Genomic DNA, 16,650 nt, shown 5'->3' on the forward strand with positions numbered 1-16,650 from the left:
GCGAGGTCTTTTACACATCCGTCCTTTTATATTCTAAAATGTCATATGTGCCCGTAAGATTTAATATTACAGATATATTACTCAAGTATGAAACTCATGTTGACAGTTTCTAACTCAATTTAAATTAAGATCCTAATGCATATATATCATCATAAAATATATAATGAGAGGGATATATATATATATATATATATATATATATATATATATATGTCAAATTAAATACGAAACCGATGACTAAATACGCACGTTAAACAAAATAAATGGACGACCACCCAAACTCACGAGCCGCAGGCGTAGCAAATGTGCTTGGACACGACACGTGGGGCCCACATCTCCGCTGAAGCCCTCATCAGGCACCGACGCACGTCACGCACGGCATGCCATCTGTGCTAGCAGACTGATGGAGGCAAACAAGCATAAATTTACCATGTGAACCTCAATAACAAATAAGATAAGCGTACACCAATCATAATAGTACGTCGATTAATAAGATAAGTGTGTAGCCCATGTCGAGGCAAATACACACAAAGACTGACAGTCGAACAACGAGACAAGTTTTTCCTTAATCATTGGTTCTTGAACTCTTCTTCTCACTGTCACGATTACGAAGAACACATCAGATCAGATGATCTCTGAATCATCATCGTCTTATTCATGTCATTCATCACTTATTGTCCTCAGAAGCTCAGCAAGATGAAACAAGATCGAAGAAAAATGCACATGGAAGACGGAAGACTCGCAAAAACTACATGATAATGCACGCATTTGGTGGGTCCTGCTCGAAGACGATCCTGATTTCTTGGCAGTACGAACCGCCGTAGACCGGCGGTGGATCGCTCCGCATCTTCCCGCAAGAGCAGCACCTGCAGCAGCAGCCATGGTGTGCCTCGAAGCAAGAACATCGGCAGAAGCAAGCCTGAAAAACCGGAAGGTAAACCAAGTCGGGCGGCTTGGACGATGGGGGTTGGGCATCGACGGGCGCATCTAACTTCGGCTTGGGATCTTGAGCAGTTGCCGGAGCGTCTGGCTGCGTTGTCGGTGGAGGATCCGGCTGGTTCTGGGGCGGAGGCGGCGGGGGGGGCTTTATCTGGATGTCCTTGATCACCTTGTAGGCCATGCAGCACAGCTTCTTGGAGAGGCAGTCCGGATCGAAGGGGCCCGATAGAGTGACTGTGCCGTTCTCCTCGTCGTAGGCGATGGATTGGATCCTCGCTCGATCTTGAAACAAGACATGCATCCACGATCAAGAAGCTACCGTTTCACGTACGATCCATGACATCTTAGAATTGCTACGTACGTACCCTGGAGTTTGCATAGGGTTTTCTTGATCTTCTTGGAACAACGAGAGCATTCCAGGTCTACTTTCAGAATCAATGTGCAGGTCTGCATCAAACACATAGTCACATGATCGATAACGAGAAGAACGAAGACGATACCAAAACTGAAAACTAGTAGCAGAGGGGAACCGATCACCTTCTTAGCCATTTGCTCGAGTGGACCGAGTTCTGAAGCTGGAGAGAGTTGGCGCAGGGAGGAAGACAATAAGGAGGAAGGCAACAAGACTTGCTCTAAACGCATGCAGTGGATGGTTACTTAACGCATAGCGAAGAACAAACTTAGGGAATGGGCAAAGGGACAAACCAGCCAGATCTCTCCTCAAATCCTGAAGCGTTTGGTTCAGGGAATCAGCTGATGACTTGATTCTTAGGCCACTCGAAGCATGATCTGTGCACTTTGCCTACTCCCTTTGAGATGTAGCACACCTCGCAATCACACTCGACGAGATAAAAGAAAAGGAGGAAACTGGAGGCCAACTGACGTACGTCTCGGAAGTATAAGATGTTTGGGTGTTAATTTTGCGTTGACCTGTTCAAGTCTTCCACGGTTGAGAAGAGTTGACGACCCTTCACATGCATGCATGTGAACTTTCTGACTTGGGCGCACGACTGAAGCAATCCAGTGTGGGAAATCAGGAGAGAGATTGTGTCATGCCAGATCGGGAAATCAGGAGAGAGATTGTGTCATGCCAGATCGTTTCACATGGAAAATGCAAGGATGATTGTACGAGTATGTATATAGAATCGAATGATTATATTATAACCAATTTAAGCATTTTAGATCATGAGATCTCAAGTTTCTTAAGTCAATGAATTAGTTTTCTCATGGATAGTATTAAATATTATAATGAAAAATTGGTCATTAGGTCGATGTAGAAGAATCGATCGAACCTGATCGATCATCTGAACCAGTTGTTGCAGGAACCTTTGAGTGAAGATGCCAACTTAGAATTTTCATATGGTAGCTCATCGTTGCATGAGACTTGGAAGGCATTTAACGAAGCTCCTCCGACGTTTAAATGAATGGAATGGAGAAAAGTTAGAAAGTAAGATAAAAATTTGACCGTACAGAGGGAGAAATATTTATTTTTTGAGTTAATTTTATTTTAAATTATTATGAATAAAAGATATTCGGATGTATTAATGAGATATAATGATTAATATTATTAGTGCTAGATGAATAGTCAAACTATAAGTAAAAAATTATATCATCTAAACTTAACAAAATATATGATTTTTTAAGTCGATGATAATTAAAAATTCATATAATCGATCCTAAATAGTTAAAAATATGATATTATTATTATTGATTTAAATTATTATTATAATCATCGATGATTTTTTTATCTTTTTTGATATAAATGAATTATCATAAATAATGTGTTATTTTATTTAAATTATTAACTTCCTTGTTTATGTAATATGAGTAATGAAATGATTAAAATTATTTTTTAATAATATAGACAAGTTAAATTTTTTATCGATTTATTAATTTATTTATTTCTTAATAAGTGATGTGATTTTTAGAACGTATATAGTTTAAATTTTATTTTTGTGTGTGATGCATAAGAAATAAATATTATAATTATATGAAAGTAATATAAAAATAAATTATTACGTGTTTAACTGAAAATATGAGTAAGGATAGTCAATAAGTAAATCAACAAGTAATGAAAAGACAAAGCAAGAAGGATGCAAACCGATTTATAGTGGTTCGGTCATCCCAACCTATGTTCACTCTCGATTCTTCTTCTTCACTACTGATCTTCTTTAAATGGGCGAAGATCAACTACCCTTGTTACAATCCTTCTCCTTTTCATAGGCTTATGAGAGAACCTTTACACCTCTCTTATCTTTTTTAACAGGCTTAGAATAGAATCTTTATATCTCTCTTTTACACAAGACCTCACCTTCTTAGTATAACCTCTACACTCAAGGAAGAAGAGACTCAAATATTTTAACGAGAGTTTACAAACTTCAATTCTCAAGATTTCGTTATTCTCTGTTCTTTTTCACCTCTCATCAAGTAAACATTAGTAGGGTCTAAATGGCTTAAAAAATAAAGTCAAAATTTTAAATCCACGAGTTTTCATGGTACTAGCGATACTACCACCAAACAAAGCCTAGGAATCTTAGCTCTATCGGTACCATCACCGGCCTGGGCGATGCATAGATCAAAAATTCAGAGATAGACATCGGTACCATCTCTAGCGGTACCATTGCTGGCTCATGTCTATACCTTGAGCCAAAATTCTCAAGGTATTGACATGTGTACTTAATGAAGTATAAGTTCGATGCCTTTGAAAAATTCAGAGAGTATAAGAATGAAGTGGAGAATCAGACTAGAAAGAGTATCCAAACTCTTCAATCAGATTGAGGAGGTGAGTATTTAAATACAAAGTTTACTCAATTCCTCAAGGACCATGAGATTCTATCTTAATGGATACCTCTTTATACATCTCAGCTCAATGGTGTATTTGAAAGAAGGGAATCGTATGTTGTTCGATATGGTATGGTGTATGATGAGTTTCGCTGACCTATCCATCTCATTATGGGGATATGCCATAGAGATCATAACTTACCTTCTGAACAAAGTTGTAACTAAGTCGGTAGTGTCTACACTAGATATGGAAAGGGAAGAAGCCCGATATTAAAGTTGTTAAGATTTAGGGATACCCTACCCACATTAAAAGATACAACCCCAATAAGTTGGAATCGAGGACGGAGTGATGCAAGTTCGTGGGATACCCCAAGGAAACTTGTGGATATTATTTCTATCATCTCGATGATCAAAACATCTTTGTAGCTAAGAGAGCGGTGTTCCTTGAGAAAGAATACATTCTTGAAATAGATAGTGGGAGCATGATAGAGTTGAGAGAGGTTGGAGAACCAAGCTCGAGCACCACTTTACAACTCGAGTCTGTTCATATACCTAACATACAAGTTACAACTTTACGTAGATCCGATAGAGTATCCCATCCTCTTGAGAGATATGTGGGACATATTGAAGGAGAGGATGTTGAGAATATTGATCCTCATATCTACAAGGAGGCTATTATGAGTATAGGCTTTGGGAAGCGACAAGAAGCAATAAATTATGAGATAGATTCCATGTACTCCAATTGATAGATTATATATACTTCAATAAGGTTTGAAATCTAATTGATATACCCGAGAGTATTGAACCCATTGGTTGCAAGTGAATCTTTAAGAAAAAGATCAAAGTAGATGGAAATATAGAGACTTATAAAGCAAGACTAGTGGCTAAGTGGTACCGTTAAAGGTAATATGTTGATTGTGATGAAACCTTCTCACCCGTAACTATACTAAAATTTATTTGAATTCTATTGGCTATTGTAGCACACTATGATTATAAGATCTGGTAGATGGATGTGAAAATCATATTTCTCAGTGGCAACTTCGAGGAGGAGGCATATATAATACAACTCGATGGATTTGTATCCAAGGACTACTCAAATAAGGTGTACAGGTTGCTTAGATCCATTTATGGTCTAAAGTAAGCTTTCTAAAGTTGGAATATGAGATTTGATGAGACAGTCAGATCTTATGGCTTCGTTAAGAACAAAGATGAGGCTTGTATGTATAGAAAGGTGAGTGAGAGCGCTTTCACCTTCTTGGTATTATATGTAGATGACATCATGATCATTAAGAATGATGTAGGAATGCTAACCACTGTAAAAGCTTGGTTATATAGACACTTCTCTATAAAGGACTTAGGAGAAGCATCCTATATCTTGGGGATTCATATCCATATAGATAGATCCAAGAGGATGCTTGGCTTGTCCCAGTCGAGGTCTGGCATGAAAAATTCAAAGAGATGTCACACACTGATGATACATGAGATATCGCTTTCTAGGAGTATGTTCCCAAAGACTCCTAAAGAAAGGGCGAACATCGATATGATACCCTAAGTTTTAGCGATAGGATCTATCATGTATGTCATGCTATGTACCAGACCTGATATAGTGCATGCTTTGAGTGTCACGAGCAGGTATCAGGCGGATCTAGGCTTGGAGCACTAGAAAGTAGTAAAGTGTATATTTAAGTATTTGAGAAGGATTAAGGATTTTTTATTAGTATATGAAGGTAGTAGCCTAAATGTTGAAGGCTACATAGACTCGAGTTTTCAGTCCGATGTCGATAATAGTAAGTCGAATTCGGGATATGTGTAAAGGAACAATATGCTGGAAGAGTTCTAAGTAAGATACTACTATTAACTCGACCACATAGGCGGAGTACATTTTTGCAGTGGAGGCAACAAAGGAGGGAGTCTGGATGAAGAAGTTCATCACATATCTATGAGTTGTGCTAGGTAGCGAGGAGCTAATTTTCTTATATTATGATAACAACGGGGCAATTGTTTAAGCGAAGGAACCCAAGTCTCATCAAAAATGTTCTGAGGAGGTTCTAGCTTATAAGAGAGATCGTGACCCGAGGAGATGTAACAGTGGAAAGAGTTCCATTCGAAGATAATATTACAGATCCATTGTCAAAACCATTGTCTCATATTGTTTTTGAGCATCACAAGGGTCTGATGGGGATCAGACACATATGTGATTGACTTTAGGTAAAGTGAGAGATTGTTAGTCATATGTGTCCTGCAAGCTAATCACGTGAGTGATAACATGTGTGACTTGACATGCAGTTTTTTTACTTATTTTGATATTTTATCACTTTATATTGACTATTGCATATATGCATGTATATATTGTGATGTCCTAGGATATGTGCAATAGGAATCGGATCGTGATGATATCACAATAATGAGACCGATTCACTTTTAAACACAAATAATAAATAATCATAGTTATAGGTTACTCGAGAGAGATATTGAGATAACCGGATAGACTGGTATATTGTATACATATCCATATGATATATGCAGTTGGTCTCATAGCTACTCGTGTGAGGACACTAGGGATATAATACATTTGCTTATTAGGGAATGAGTTGACTGATTGATCCGCTTACAGAATGTTGGATGATTGATGATGCCTTATTGTCAAACAACGATTCTGTAGTCTCAGTGGTATATCTGCTCCTTAGACTTGAGACACTAAGGATGTCATGTATGAGTGCTCTACTCTTTGATTCCAGACTTATAGGTTTGAATGTCCCAGATCTAGCATAGTCAATCATCATGAGTGATAGTCAACCTTACGAGGGCTATTGAGTGTTGATAGAGGATCATCCACTTTTGGTGTTATGAAAGGAATATCCTATGTGTTCTTGCTTAGACAAATCCCTGATCATGGTAATTCGGATTGAGAGAGAAAGAGTTCTTTGGGAGAATTTGATTAGAGCGAGACTCGAATAAAAACCGTATGGGTCTGACAGCACCATACCCGATGTACGGTCTTTGAGATATTAGATGGATGAAGAACTATATGTACATGGTAATCGAGGACAAATATGTCCAATTGATTGGATTCCCCTGTATCGTCTGAGGACTGTAACGTAGTGGCCTAGTATATCCGCAATCGATAAGTCGAGTGGATTATTATGGAGATAATAATTAATTGAGTTAGAAGGAGTTCTAACAAGTATGACTCATAGCTAACTTGATATTGGGCCTAGAAGGTCACACACATATGGTATTAGAATGATTAATTAATTTAATAATAATTTTATTTTTTTAATTAGATATATTTTATTTTTTAAAAATTATATGTAAATTTTTATGATTTGGTTAGTTTTAAATTTGAAATCATAAATCTAAATTAATTAATTTATAAAAAAGATTTGAGATTAATTATTATTTTATAATATTTATTTTTTAAAAAAATAATAAAATATAATTTAATAAGATTTATCAAATTAGGGTTTGCTTTGAGTTCATCAGACAAGATATGACCAAGCACATGTGGTGTGGCAGAACCTAGCTCATGTGACCATGTATTGTTTGGCCCATGTGGCTAAATACAACTTATCCTATGTGGTTAAGTATGGTTTAGCCAATGTGGTTAAGCATGATCAAGTCTGTATGATTAGGTAAAATCTAACCTATGTGACTAAGTATGATCCATACCTATATAGTTATGCATGATAAAATTAATATGGTCAAGCATAACTTAACTCACGTGTTCAAGTACAACTCAACCCATATGGTCAAACAATACCCAACTCATGTAGCTAGACACAACTTAACCCATGAGTCAAGCATGACCTAGTTCAATAGTAAAACTCAACCCAATTTATGAGTATGGTTTAACCTAGTCCATATGGTCAAATAATGACTTACCTCACGTGTCCAAGTACAACCCAGCTCATATGGTCAAACAATACTCAACTCATGTAGCTAGACACAACTTAACCCACGAGTCAAGCATAACCTAGTTTAATAGTAAAGTTCAACCCAACTTGTGAGTAAGGCTCGACCTAGCTCATGAAATTAAGCTTGCACAGCTATTGACTAGTGCAAGACATATTGTTGTCCCTCTTTGTAGTCTGTTGTACCTTAGCTCAAACATGTGTAACATATGTAACCCATATAAGACTTAGGTAAGTCGATTTGATTTGGGCTAGCAGAATGCAACATAGTCTAATTTTCTCTCCCTTTATTATTTTTGTATTATTAGTTAACTAAATAAGACATGTTTAATCGGTTTAAAGTGATTCTAGACCAACTTGACCTAACTGAAATTAATTAAATCTAAATTTGACTAATCTATGATGATTTCAAACCATTGAATTTGAGAGATTCTATTAAGTCATTAAATTGAGTTTGGTTTAAGTTTATTCGAATATTCAGTTAATTCTAATTAATTAAAGATTAATGAAAGATTAATAAACTTAAAAAAATTATAATTAAATTATAATATTGATGTGATTATTATCATGTATAATATATGACTATATTAAATAGTTCACATTGGAAGTACTGAAAAAAGCTACGAGTCCATTATTATGGTATACTATATATCGAGAATAATCCTTTATAATTGTTTATCATATTATTTTTTAGATACATGCATGAATATAAATTAATGATCATGGTTGATTATTTGTCACTTCCGAGCGTAAGTTGGGTAATTTCTTTCAAGGATTAATATGCTTTTAGGTATGACGATTAGATGATTTCTCTATTTGCTGTTGGGGAACATGTCCCGCTTGGATGGGCAAGGGATATCATTCCATTCGTTGTTGAGAGTATGATATAGATTTTTTTCATCTGTTGTTGAGAGAAATATATTAATATGCTTCTTCATCGAGAGATTGCATCATTTGGTGTATTGTATAAGTTATATGACTGTTATTTATGTTAGTGAGATGTGGTATATGTGATTGATGCATGATTTGTTATAAGAATTATCATTACTTTTTTTGATACATGAGTTTCATAATAAATTGATATATTATCATTTCATATTAAATTATTAATATTTGTATATGTTTCACAAGTATTGAAGATTAATTTTATAATTTTTTAATAGTTTTTATCTACATATGTGTGGTATATGATGTATTTTTATCCTATATTTATTTTTAGAGTAACTTCCTAATAAATCTGAATATTGGGTGGAGGAGACTTTTCATTAATGACTCTATTGAGAAATTATTATTATTTTTAGTTAAAAATATTTATTATTATAAAGATAGATATTATTTTTTAATTAAAAATATTTAGTATTATAAAAACAGATATTCAAATTCAAAGGTAAAAAAAAAAGTCTTCTATAGATTGTGAACTATGAAAATATAAGTTTTTTTTTATAGATATGGGAAGTGATAATTTAATATTATCAGAACTATGAATAGTTACATGATTCATACAGTTATCATTCGGTTATGATTCATATGTATCGATTTGATATAGGTTATATTGAACGACGACGTGATGCTCTTAAGAAAAATTATAATATTCTTGATTAGTTTTATATCGAAAGTGAATAATACAGTCATTTATAAATATTTGATAAATATATTATTGTTAACTTCAATTTTAATATTTTAACTAATGATGTGAATTCAACAGATCAGCTCCGTTCGAGTTGGACAATATATTGAGATATATGATGTTGTGATGAGACTTGATTTATAGTTATGTGACTAGTGGAAATCTGAGAACTTACAAGATTATTTGATGAGCGTGTTAATGAATTATATTTTAAATATGTTTTGTGATTAAGTATAATTTAATTTAATTCCATGTGGCTCGATCAAATTTTATTAAATTAATCTAAATATTTTGACTAATCTCATTAAATCAATCCATTTTTTCACTGAATATGATTTTAACATGATTAATAATATTTTTTTATTTACTGAGAATCTTTTATATTTTTAGAAGATTTTTCCATGCAAAAAATTAATAAATTGATGCGAAAATCCGACTATTTTATAAGGACGAGATTAATAGGATTAAATATTGAGAAAATTCATAATAATATTTTTCGGATGATTTCCTACCAATATTAATAAACAAAAAAGAAGAAGAAGAAAATGGTTTTAATAGAAATACAAAGTGAAAGTTATTCTTCAATATTAATTATTTTAAATATAATTTATTTCTTGAGATTATAAAACCATGACATTCTAACAAAACCTCGTCCCAAACCCTTCCCTCGCATTTCGCTATTCTGGTCTCCTCTGCGGGCCGTCCTCCTCCCCTCTGTTGCCATGTCTTCTCGGCTGGTCCGATCCCGCCTCCACGATCTTCTCGCGAGGCAGCGGAGCGGCCGCAGAGCCCTCGGCGTCTCCGCCACCCCTGTCAAGGAGTCCGTCGTCTCCTCCGATACCCTCCTCAACGAACAAACCCCTCCTCCTTCCTCCGGCTCGCGGTCGAGGAGCCTTCTCAAGTTCGGCGCGATCGCCGCTTTCACCGCCGCACTCGGAACCACCGCCTACGCTTCCTATGGTATATGCCGTTTCCTTCTCCTTTAGCCACCTGCGTTTACGTTTTTCTTTTTTGTGGGTTTTTTTCCCTGAATCATTGTTGAAACACTGTTACCTTTTGTTCTTTTTTGGGTTTTGAGGAAAGGATATATTTATCTTTAGCTAAATATTTAGTTTTTCTTGCGCGTACTTAATGGATCATGATACTGGTTATGTATTATATTAAATGATTTGATATACCATCATTGAGTCATTTCGTTCGTGCTTTCTTTTTCCCACTAAGTTTAAAATGGAGCATCGAATATCATATGCGTCATAAAATGTTATGTCGAATGCTGATTGTTTGTTAATCATGTTCTCCTCCTTATGAACCATTATATTTATGTTTAAATTTGACTCATCAACTCTTCTCCTAATATCATCATACATTGCCTTCGCATGAGTAAATGAATAATTAGACAACAAGAACAGCTAATTTTCATTGAACTCTATTTCTGACAGAGGGTGCATGGTATTGACTTTTGATTAGAGATCAGGATTTCTTTCTTCTTTCTTGAAAACATGGACATGTAAGTATCTGATGTCCGATTTTTGGTTGAAAGTGCTTCATGTTGCTAGTTAGATGATCACAAATTAACAGAGACAAGGCAAATGTTATTTTCTGTCTTCCTATTTCATGTTTAAAGGAAGTTTTTTTGTTCTTCTGCATAGTACTTGGTGTTAATAATTTTTTACTGTCTGCGCTTGGTAATTGTTCAATATTTTTATTGGCTATTCTATGTTATTTATTTTGCGTGTCCTGAGCTCAGCATATACTCTAGATGAAGTGGAAGAGAAGGCAAATAAATTGCGGGCAATGACAAAAGGTCTAGTAGGAGATGACACATCTAGTTTCCAAGTAAGTATTATTTCCCCCATTAATATGATTAATAGTACATTGACAAGCTAAATAGCTCTATGTATCGAACATTTCAACTAGAATCCCTCTTTGACTGATAACCAACTTTTGGTAGCCATAGTGGAGATTTTATTCATTTTCATCCTATAGATCTGAAAATTTCTTCTTTTGCTTTTGTTTACACGGTGGAAGATGATAAAGCTTGAGTATGTGTGGAGACCAAGTGGTGCATGTATGGTGCATAGATATTTCATCTTCCTGTTTTTGTATTGTTTTATTGTTAAATATATTTTAATAGCTTCATGACTTTTGAACTAAAATCTTGAAAGAACCTACGAATTTCTGTAGACAATTTTATGATCTATTGTTGTATTTCGTGAATTGATTTTTTAATTTAGGACCATTTCTTTTGTCTTACAGAAATATAACAATTTGGTCTATTCAACAGCAATGAAAGGTAAAGGCTCTGAAACATTCACTGAATAACCTTTAGTTTTCTTGTAAGTTCAATTTACAATTTAAAAGTTCCTTCTTCCAGTGGTGAAGATTTTTATGATATAAATTCATCCGATGGATTTGTTTGTTTACCTAAGATGGTTAAATTAATATTTTTCTAATCATTCCACCTTAAAAAGTAAATTAGAAACCTTGTAACTCTGTTATAACTATGTACAGAAGTGACAACATTTTCTGCATTTCACACCAGCAAGAACAACACAAACAAGTAATACCCCAATAAGCCATAAGTTTCTGCAGCTCCCATGCAGTGAAAATTATTGCACAAGTTATTAATTACTGAAAGGGACCATCGACATATGGGCAGTGATTTGCACTGTCCAGGTTTTAGATAGTTGAGAACTTTGTTTGTATTAAGGAGAAGATGAACTAATTATGCTTGTAACTGCAAGGTGATGTGGTTTGCAATAGGATGTTCATTTTCTTTAAGTAAATCTCCATTTTGAAGTCACTGCTGAACTATAAAATTAAATTGAAATTGCATTTTAGTAATATGTCTAGTTTAGTGAAACATGAAGAAATTATATTTGACATTGTTGTTACTTGGATTCATATCATACCAATTGTATATCACTGCCCCTCTCTGAATGTCCAAGAAGCCTATCAAGACAGGTGCCCCTAAAGTTAACATGGGTCTATAAGTTAATTAATACAATGCTTGTGATACAATAAATCAGTGCAAAAAGCTCCTTTCAATATAAAGTCTGAGGAAGACCAAATCATTTACCTCAGTAAAAGCAGTGATCAGGTTTTCAATATCTTGTTCTAAACTATTGATGACACTGCAAATGGCAAGCAATAGGCCTTAGCTGCATGGAACACATTTCTCAGTGGTGGTGGTTGACACACTTCTTTCTGTCAGGTGGCATAATCACTTGGGTAGGTCATAGCTTATACCTTAGCTCGCCTGGACCTGTATTGTCCCGTATAGCATTCTATATCACTTTGTATGCAATGTTCATTTGCTCTATCTAATAAGTTTTTCAAATACTTTAATAAGTACCTTGAATCTCATTCTTGCTTAGTCAATGAAAATAGGCATACAATGTATGGTCATTAATGCTATGTGATCCTTGACCATTGCACGTGTTTGTAATCTATTTGCTACTATTTTATATCTAGTTCCGATTCATGTTCTCTGACTGTTATTCTTTCTCCAAGTAGTTCCTCTGAAGGCTGTTGAGTTATACCTCGACCTTAGGAGGACAATTGAAGATCAAGTTCGGGTTTGTAAATACTTGTTCTTAGCAATTCATGTTGTATAGCAGCTTCATTCAGTTGCGATTATGTCTTTGTGTTTTGTTGTTAATTAGGGATTTACTGAACCATTATCAGAGAAGCTGCTTCCTGACTTGCATCCCCAAGAGCAACATGTTTTTACTCTTGTTCTAGACCTCAATGAGACTCTAGTATACTCTGACTGGAAGGTAACTTGTTTGCATCTTTATGGATATGATATATTTTGTTAGATGATATAAAAGTTACATCAATTGTGTATTAAAGTTTAAAAACCGAGAAAAAGATGTACCACCAATAGAAGTTATATTGGACTTTCTGTACAAGATAGCTGATTTGCAGACTCTGTTCATATTGATAAGCCTGCTTTTCCTCCAGCAAAATTGTTTCTGATAGTAACTTACATCGTAAGACAACCTGGTTAGCTAAACTATTATCAATAATTTATAAGCTATTCACACATTCATAAGATTTGTGTCAATCCTGACAAGGCTTGGTATATAAAAACACAATAAAATGAAAAAAAATAAAAAGAGGGATTCATTTTGAAGAATGTGCTATTACTTGGTGAAGAAAATGCTTCTTTTCTGCCCGGTGTTAACTGGGTCTATAACTTACATGGACTTATTTGAAGCTCAGCTTGAACTTTATATAAAGTTTGCCTGGTAGCTGCAATTTGTATGTGACTTATTTAAGCTTTTTGCCATCAATCTTTTTGGAATTGAATTTTATACTTGTTAATTTACTAGATGAATTTGATTTATATGCACAATAGTTGCCTTTGTCTCTTCTCTTCTGTTTCTTTTTTTCTTTCATTTCTTAGTGTCTGATGTTATTATGCTTTTCCTATTAAAAGCGTGACAGAGGCTGGAGAACATTTAAACGACCTGGAGTTGATGCTTTCTTGGAGCATCTCGCAAAGTTCTATGAAATTGTTGTGTACTCGGATCAACTGAGCATGGTAAATTAAACTTAATCTATTTTTTGATAATTGAAAATTAGTATTACCCATGTTAATGGATTTTTTGGCAATATGGTTGCAGTATGTTGATCCTGTATTAGAAAGGTTGGATCAGAAAGGTTGCATTCGTTTTCGTCTGTCAAGAGCTGCAACAAAATATGTGAACGGAAAGCATTTTCGGGTATTGAGTTGTTTCCGTATCATTTGTCACCTTTACTGGCATGACTAAGCTATTTTAGAAATTATAATTGCCTAAATACTTTTTGAAATATAGGAAGAGGAGCTTGGATAAATGTTATCACTGATTAGAACTAAAGAAAATTTGTGTTTTAAATAGTTATGCTTAAAAGACTGGCTAAGTTTGAGGACAAAGTTAATATCTTGTAACCCAAGGGTGGCCAAGGATGATTTACTTAATAGTATGATGCAGTGAAAAAACAAAATCAAAAGCAATGAGTACCGATAATGTGACATAATAATACTTTGTGGTGGATGTTAAGTTTGCTCCATTGCAATTTCAGTGTGAAGGACACAGTTTATGGAGACTTCTTTGGTACATCTGGGTAAGAGTATGATACATAAAAATCTCCTCAGACCTTGTAGGAACCTCGTGGAAGAAGTTGCCTTTTTTTTCAATTGTAGATGCGAAGTTCAGATTTATGGTTAATATAATGGTGCACAGGGTCAGTGAAAAAATTGAGGCATTAAAGGAGCAGAAGGATGCTCCATGATTACAAACTCAGGGAGCCAGTGACCAACTCGTACTGGCTACCAAAAGCAAATCCTGTAAATGAGATGTGGGCAGTAGCTATTGTGGCCACTAGGAAGTTGGAAACCAGTAAAGATAGATTGGCATTGTTAATTTATCAGTGTCAGAGATGACTTACCTGCACTAGTTTGAAATATCTTAGGAGTACCTATCACGACTAAAAAATCAATTCCCGTAGATGAAATATAGGTAGCGGCTACTGATGGTCACCGGAGTGTTGGAAACCAGTAAAGACAGGCTTCTTGATATTGTAGTTTGTCTGTGTCAGAGACATTTTATCTTTTGTCGTTGTTAAACAATGCAATTGGTTTTTCAATTAGGATGCATAAAATACAAAATTTGTACTGTATGTTTCATTGCTTACTTATTCTTCACCTTCCATTTTGTTTTTTTATCATTGGAATTTATGCAGGATTTATCGAAGCTGAATAGAGATCCTTCACGGATACTCTACATTAGTGGGCATGCTCTAGAATCTAGTCTTCAGCCTGAGAATTGTGTGCCAATTAAGCCCTGGAAGCTAGAAAATGATGATACTGCACTTTTGGATCTCATTCCTTTTCTTGAATGTAAGTTATATATATGAGTATGCAGGTTGTTTTTCTTTTTCATCCTTGCTGCCTAGGCTTCAAGTTACTTAAAATCTGCATTTGTGACTTTTCAACTCAGATGTGGCTCTCCACAGTCCTACTGATATAAGATCTGTTTTAGCATCTTATCAAGGCCATGATATAGCTAGTGAATTTATCGAACGCTCCAAAGAACATCAGAGGTAAGTGGTGCATTTTATTTGCATTAGTTCTAGACAGTAGGCACTGTAATGTTGCCGTGGTTAGTCATAAAAGCAGGTATGATATTTATCATACTTCAAATTTCATCTTTTCTTCAAATAATGTATATTGTTTAAATACCCAAAATCTCATTCAGGTACAAGATACATTTGATTAACTTCAAAATTTAGATTTAAAAGTGATGGTTTATCCCCAGCAAAGAGAAGCGCAGATTCCTATATGAACCTACTTATATTCCTGTCACTCGGAATTTCCATGTGGTGAGGTGCCATAACAAATACTTCTCACTTGTATGATGATGTAGTCATTGTAGTTGCAGCTGGTGCATGAGGCATCATCGAAGAGTGTCAGCGATTTGTAAGGTCCGATTTACACAGAACCAGGTCACCATGGCAAGTGTAGGTTGAGAACGGGCTATTGATGATTCTTAATTCTTGACTGGCCCTCTTTTTAGCTTTTATAGAACTTGTGTTGTAGAAGAGAAGACACATGGTGGTATATGATTGTCTCATAAGTTATCATTGTGGGGGCAAAAAAATCAATACATAATATGACTAGTTAAGTTTGGTGTTGGATATAAATCCTTCAGAATGCTATATTGCAAGAAACACTTGGTTTTGAAAACACCAATTATTTTGCAGGAGGATGCAAGAACAGAAGCAGCATCGTGGTTTCTGGAGGCGTTGAAGCTGGTATGCAATCGCCATATCGTTTGTATTCGGAAAAAACACGGGCACTTGATCTTGTGCAACCTGTTGACGGAGCTGCTCCTGCTCTTTGTCTTTTGCTTTTCGTCAGTCTTTCTCGTCTTGGGAGCTTGCTTTGTACCAGTGATAAATGCCCAAATTAAATCAACTGTAATCAATTTCTAAATATGGTGATGGGGTGTTCGGCTTTCCATAAAGCCTGTGTGCGTTGGGTCACACACAATTTTCTTTTATAGGCGTAATTACCATAGAAAGTGCATGTATCTGGTGATTTGCTAATGGTAGCGATTTCATATTGGTTATGATCTTTTTGTCGTACCATGCAACGATGTTGCTGCACCAGCTGAGCTCAACCGTGCCTCTCTTGGTGGGCATGGACGTTGCTTTGCTTTCAACCGTGCCTCTCTTGGAGGATAATGTTGCTTTGCTCCAACTGTTGTCCTTAATTGAACTCAAATAGCTGAAGTTTGACTCAGACATGATCAAATCAATCACAAACACAATATTCTGAGTAGAATAGAACCCAATAAATTTCTTACGATTCTGTTGGTGGCATTTTTGTCGTATTTATGGTCT

The 16,650-nt window shown here is 35.2% G+C and overlaps 2 protein-coding genes across 4 annotated transcripts; one reads left to right on the plus strand and one right to left on the minus strand.

Annotated features, from left to right (window-relative positions):
- Nucleotides 1–619: 619 nt before the first annotated feature.
- LOC104000413 (protein PYRICULARIA ORYZAE RESISTANCE 21) lies at nucleotides 620–1,778 on the minus strand. Of its 2 annotated transcripts, XM_018819398.2 has the most exons (4): nucleotides 1,645–1,778; nucleotides 1,477–1,571; nucleotides 1,305–1,386; nucleotides 620–1,221 (listed from the first exon to the last, which is right to left on the minus strand). In XM_018819398.2, exons 2-4 carry the CDS (start codon nucleotides 1,486–1,488, stop codon nucleotides 749–751), a joined length of 567 nt encoding a protein of 188 aa, XP_018674943.2. In that variant the 5' UTR covers nucleotides 1,489–1,571; nucleotides 1,645–1,778; the 3' UTR covers nucleotides 620–748. The 2 variants fall into 2 exon arrangements, with proteins under 2 accessions (XP_018674943.2, XP_009420721.2); XM_009422446.3 differs by having other exon boundaries at nucleotides 1,477–1,737.
- An 8,138-nt stretch (nucleotides 1,779–9,916) lies between these two features.
- Nucleotides 9,917–16,376, plus strand: LOC135625835 (mitochondrial import inner membrane translocase subunit TIM50-like). 2 transcript variants are annotated; one of them, XM_065130929.1, is made up of 10 exons: nucleotides 9,917–10,218; nucleotides 11,006–11,094; nucleotides 11,515–11,551; nucleotides 12,775–12,836; nucleotides 12,924–13,037; nucleotides 13,703–13,807; nucleotides 13,890–13,988; nucleotides 14,989–15,145; nucleotides 15,246–15,348; nucleotides 16,009–16,376. In XM_065130929.1, the coding sequence occupies exons 1-10, from the start codon at nucleotides 9,981–9,983 to the stop codon at nucleotides 16,052–16,054; spliced, it is 1,050 nt and encodes a 349-aa protein (XP_064987001.1). In that variant the 5' UTR covers nucleotides 9,917–9,980; the 3' UTR covers nucleotides 16,055–16,376. The 2 variants fall into 2 exon arrangements, with proteins under 2 accessions (XP_064987001.1, XP_064987002.1); XM_065130930.1 differs by having other exon boundaries at nucleotides 11,018–11,094.
- The last annotated feature ends 274 nt before the right edge of the window (nucleotides 16,377–16,650 follow it).

Source organism: Musa acuminata, chromosome BXJ2-10, assembly GCF_036884655.1.
Source record: "Musa acuminata AAA Group cultivar baxijiao chromosome BXJ2-10, Cavendish_Baxijiao_AAA, whole genome shotgun sequence".
Lineage (NCBI taxonomy): Eukaryota > Viridiplantae > Streptophyta > Magnoliopsida > Zingiberales > Musaceae > Musa > Musa acuminata.

Excerpts from the sequence above, each read along its gene's own strand:
- LOC135625835 (XM_065130929.1), top strand. The coding sequence starts at position 9,981 with ATGTCTTCTCGGCTGGTCCGATCCCGCCTCCACGATCTTCTCGCGAGG. Across the intron at positions 10,219-11,005 it reads CACCGCCTACGCTTCCTATG|CATATACTCTAGATGAAGTG; the intron begins GTATATGCCGTT and ends TCCTGAGCTCAG. Across the intron at positions 13,038-13,702 it reads TAGTATACTCTGACTGGAAG|CGTGACAGAGGCTGGAGAAC; the intron begins GTAACTTGTTTG and ends TCCTATTAAAAG.
- LOC104000413 (XM_009422446.3), bottom strand. The coding sequence starts at position 1,581 with ATGCGTTTAGAGCAAGTCTTGTTGCCTTCCTCCTTATTGTCTTCCTCC. Across the intron at positions 1,387-1,476 it reads TCGAGCAAATGGCTAAGAAG|ACCTGCACATTGATTCTGAA; the intron begins GTGATCGGTTCC and ends TGTTTGATGCAG. Across the intron at positions 1,222-1,304 it reads AACCCTATGCAAACTCCAGG|ATCGAGCGAGGATCCAATCC; the intron begins GTACGTACGTAG and ends TCTTGTTTCAAG.